At 36.9% G+C, this 4184-nt stretch overlaps 1 protein-coding gene across 1 annotated transcript; it reads right to left on the bottom strand.

The window, feature by feature from the left end:
- Nucleotides 1-501: 501 nt before the first annotated feature.
- LOC139129812 (uncharacterized) lies at nucleotides 502-4184 on the bottom strand. Its single transcript, XM_070695492.1, has 6 exons — nucleotides 4052-4184; nucleotides 3673-3918; nucleotides 3285-3564; nucleotides 2695-2904; nucleotides 1518-1700; nucleotides 502-1215 (listed from the first exon to the last, which is right to left on the bottom strand). Exons 2-5 carry the CDS (start codon nucleotides 3729-3731, stop codon nucleotides 1566-1568), a joined length of 684 nt encoding a protein of 227 aa, XP_070551593.1. The 5' UTR covers nucleotides 3732-3918; nucleotides 4052-4184; the 3' UTR covers nucleotides 502-1215; nucleotides 1518-1565.

Raw genomic sequence — 4184 nt, 5'->3', positions numbered from 1 at the left:
TTGCTCTATTAGGAAGGATTGTTATGCAAATCGCGGGTCTAAGTTGATTGAAGTTACTGACTCATCTTTAAATTTGGCAGCCAGTGGCACATTTCCCCACCTAAATTTCCATGCATTTTGCTTCATATTTTCTGTCATTTTAACTAACATTGACTTTCCCTGGACACAAGATATGTAATATGACACTGAATTTAGATTACCATAAAAAGTTATTGATAAGTTGTTATTCATATCTAATTTAAAGTACAGCAGATGATTAGCAGACTATACTGTGGAAGCTGTGAAAAGTTGACAATGATAATGATAGGGTTAAAATACATTGTATGTGAATTTGTACATGTAACACCAATTTGGATATGATATACCGATTTAATTTTCTAATCCATAGAATGACATGTAGGATGAAATCTACTAGGAAGACATCTACTGGGAAGACATCTACTAGGAAGACATCTACTGGGAAGACATCTACTGGGAAGACATCTACTAGGAAGACATATGCACGGGAAAGGTAAGTCATTATTTATTTACAGTAAAACCATATTTCAAGATCCAAAACTCTTACAGGGACAGCAGCTGCAATTTGATGATTTTTATTGATATTTTTGCCAAATGTATGATCCTTAGTTTCTTCTTTTAATATAATACATCGAGTTTGTCAATAAAATTTGCACATAGAAGGTATTTTTATAAAATTGATTTTAATCCCAACTGTAATTCAGTTGTCAACGATTACAATGTTCTTTACTCACATTTGTGTTGTCGAATATTTAGTAATCCAACATCGTTTGAGGACCATAATGAAAAAATAGAGTTGATACAAAGAACAAAATGTTAAAGATTTATTTAAATTTACAGTATCTGTCCGCCTATACAAAACAGACCAAGCTGGTGTCTTTTCTTTTATCTGGCTGCTGATTTCCGGTGTACTGGTTCTGGCTTGTGTTTGTATGTTGCAGGTGAAACTTCCACCCAGTGCTCTTTCATGACACTTTTTGCAATGTCTAAGTCATCTTTTAGCCCCTGATATTGAACCTGATGTTGTTGAGATCAGCATGTACATGCTCCCCTCCCTGTTCTCCATGGAAACCACACCCAAACCCCATGTACGGATCCAGGGAACAGTGTGGTCCTCGAGGATGTGCATCTTTGGAGAAACCTTTGCGTTTGGAAACTCGTGTCTGTAGAATTCCATCAGCTTGTCAATATTTGTTTCTGAAAAAAATGAGAATTTCATTGGTTTATATTTTGAGCAGGTGTAGTTTTTTCTAGGGTTAATATTAATATTGTTTATGTGATTTCTGTTAAATTGAAATCTATGAGAGTGATTAAACAGGCTAAACATCCTACAATTTACAGTTATATGTTTGTGGGAACTTGAAAGTGAAAAGCAGTTAAGTCTAAATTTGTGTACTACTTGGATGAGGTATCAAATACATGTACAATCTAAAAAAATTTGGAATGACATTTGTCTGAACCTGTGTGCTTCAGCTATGTTTCATTCCATATAAACACACCTAATTCATCTATCTCTTCAGTATCCATGTAATCAGATCTGCTATATCCTACATGGCACTTGGCAAATAGTTTGAACAAACTATTAAACTTATCACAGATGATGGGGCTTCTGAGGAGAATTCAGGACTAATGCTTTCCACTTTGTCTATTACAGAAGTAGTGAGGGCATCTATGTTACCATCCTGCATAAGAAGAGATTTGGTTATGGAGAAAAGGGTTAGACTAGAGTTTTTCAAGCTTCAATGAGAAGTTCACCAAGGCTGATTTTTACATATGTGCTAGCTTTGGGATCGCTTATTCCGGAAAAGCCGTTTTCATCATTCATAACTTGCATGTTTTTTCACAAAAATGGACAAAAATAATGGCAGGTGTTGCAGTTTGAATATTGGGGAGAAAGCGACAAGCTTGGCACTTTCATCAAATGAGTGGCAGGGACCCTCTGATTAGCTGATGCGTATGGCATTGTCTCCTCACTCATGCTCACACAAGGCTGTGCCTATTTGCATAACATAAACAATAGTTATGCAATACCGGTACATACAACCTGGTGTGAATGTGAATGACAATGCCATACCTATCTGAAGATGGTCCTTGCCATATCAGGCGATGAAACACCAAGGTTGGCACCTTTTCCCACGATTCAAAGTACAATAAGCTGATGAAGCCCTTAACTGCAACTGCCACCACTATTTTTATCCACTTTGTAAAACATCTTGCGAGTTATAAAGGTGTAAATGGGTTTTCTGGAAGAAGTGACTCTAAAGCTAGCACATATGTAAAAATCAGCCTTGGTGAATTTCCCTTTCAATCATCTGGTGCTGTGTTGTGTCAGGTAAGTAAATATCTCACTCTGTAGCTTTCTTTCGTTGTGCATCCATTAAGCCTCTCCTGTCCCATCAATCACTATTTCTCATTCCACTGCATCTGTTTATCTTTGTATTAATTTGTCATAATTGACCTTTTCAGTTACTTTTTCATTCTATCGCCTCTTTTCATCCTCAATTTGTGTGTCTCAGTGTTCCCTCACCAGTGCTAACTCGTGGTGTTGTGGTATTATTGATGTATAGTATGTAACTTACAGTACATATATATGTTTTTGCAATAGACAGGCAGACAACAGTCCTGGAAATCTCTTTACATTAGTCTTAGTATAATGTTCCTAGATAGTTATCTAACCTGCAAACATTTGTGAACATGATTTCCGACAAAAGATCTTCCGTGGTACGCTTGACGATGTACATTAATCTTTTGCAGTGTTTCATCAAGCACTTTTACCAGCTGACCATTGGCATTAATCTTCTTGTCCAGGTCATCCACTGTGTTTTCAAACATGTTGTAAAACCTCAGATAGATGCCAAGATCGAGGTGTAGGCTTGGTACGCACACCTATGTATTGATAAAGAAACATGAAATAAGACAGTGGTGATGTGGATAGTATAGTGTGGAAAACAATGTAAGCCAATCACTGTCTGACTCTGATAAATATGAATAATTATGCTGACTTCAGTATCAATAATCTTTTTTCAGGTGTGATGTCAGGCAGCACTGAAGCTTGCACTTTCCATATCCAGTGGAGCAGGATTTTATATAGGTAATGTATTAATATTGAAAGATTTTTTCACAAAAGATTTTCATAAAGCTATTATTAAAGCAAGTCTGTCCATATACTAAGTGATCAGATAGTGCTGATCAGGGTACGGGCATGTTTGTTCATTTTGCTATTATATGAGTAGAAGTCAACCAGTGTATCATGTATAAATAATTACCTGTGTTATTGGGATATTGAATATTACTTCATTAATCACATTATTGTAGTGCTTTGCATTTGATAGTTTGCCATGTCCAGTTGTCATGAATTCATTGTGGTCCTTCGACAGTCCTTGCAGTGATCTTGGCTGAGAGAATCTCTGTTTCCTTGGCTGCTGTGAGTCCTCCTGGGTAACAAGACACCATAGGCAAAAATGTCTGCCACTCGCTCCACTGAGCCCATACATTTTACCCAGGTACTCATAATCGCCAAATGAGAACAGTCTGAAGGTCTTCCCTCTGTTACAAAAAAGAGGCGAATAGGAAAAGAAATATTTGTCCTTAACTTTAGTCAACTTTATGCCAGTCAGTATTTCATCGTCATCTATATCTAAAGTTTCTACTTACTTCCAGGTGAGGCTTTCTAGATTCTGCAGTTGCTCACGGTATCTTGATAGTGCTGTCATCAGATTGGTAACTGAATCACCACTTTCAAATGGGCAAAATACTACGGTATTTTGCTTAGCATTTGGATGGGCCACATTACCAATCTGGAAGACTGCTTTGAAGCTGCCACCACCCTTGTCTCCACCCACTTTCAACCATATCTCACTCTGTGGAATCTTTCCATCATGCCAAGATAGGAGGTTTAACCTAGGAAAATAGCAGATAGCAAAAATACACTGTTAATAATGTGCAGTGTATTGTAACTATAAACTACTTACATGTATATGTGATTCGAAGTGTTTTATATTAACCATATAATGTAGTTTTATGAATTACTTACGCATCATTTTCTTCCAGCTGCTGTAGGACTTTCTGAATCAAGTTATTGGCATAGACACATGGAGCAAGTTTCACCACTTTTCCCTTTTCTTCTTGAAATATAAATGGTAACCTTTCTGCCACCAGATTGTCAC

This window comes from Ptychodera flava, chromosome 3, assembly GCF_041260155.1.
Source record: "Ptychodera flava strain L36383 chromosome 3, AS_Pfla_20210202, whole genome shotgun sequence".
In the NCBI taxonomy this organism is placed as follows: domain Eukaryota; kingdom Metazoa; phylum Hemichordata; class Enteropneusta; family Ptychoderidae; genus Ptychodera; species Ptychodera flava.
Note: the sequence above shows the minus strand (reverse complement) of the source record. Positions and strands in the feature narration are given on the sequence as shown.

Coding starts and splice junctions, on each gene's coding strand:
- LOC139129812 (XM_070695492.1), bottom strand. CDS start 3,731: ATGACAGCACTATCAAGATACCGTGAGCAACTGCAGAATCTAGAAAGC. Junction 2,905..3,284: donor TCAATATCCCAATAACACAG/GTAATTATTTAT, acceptor ATCAATACATAG/GTGTGCGTACCAAGCCTACA. Junction 1,701..2,694: donor ATGTTCACAAATGTTTGCAG/GTTAGATAACTA, acceptor CTTCTTATGCAG/GATGGTAACATAGATGCCCT.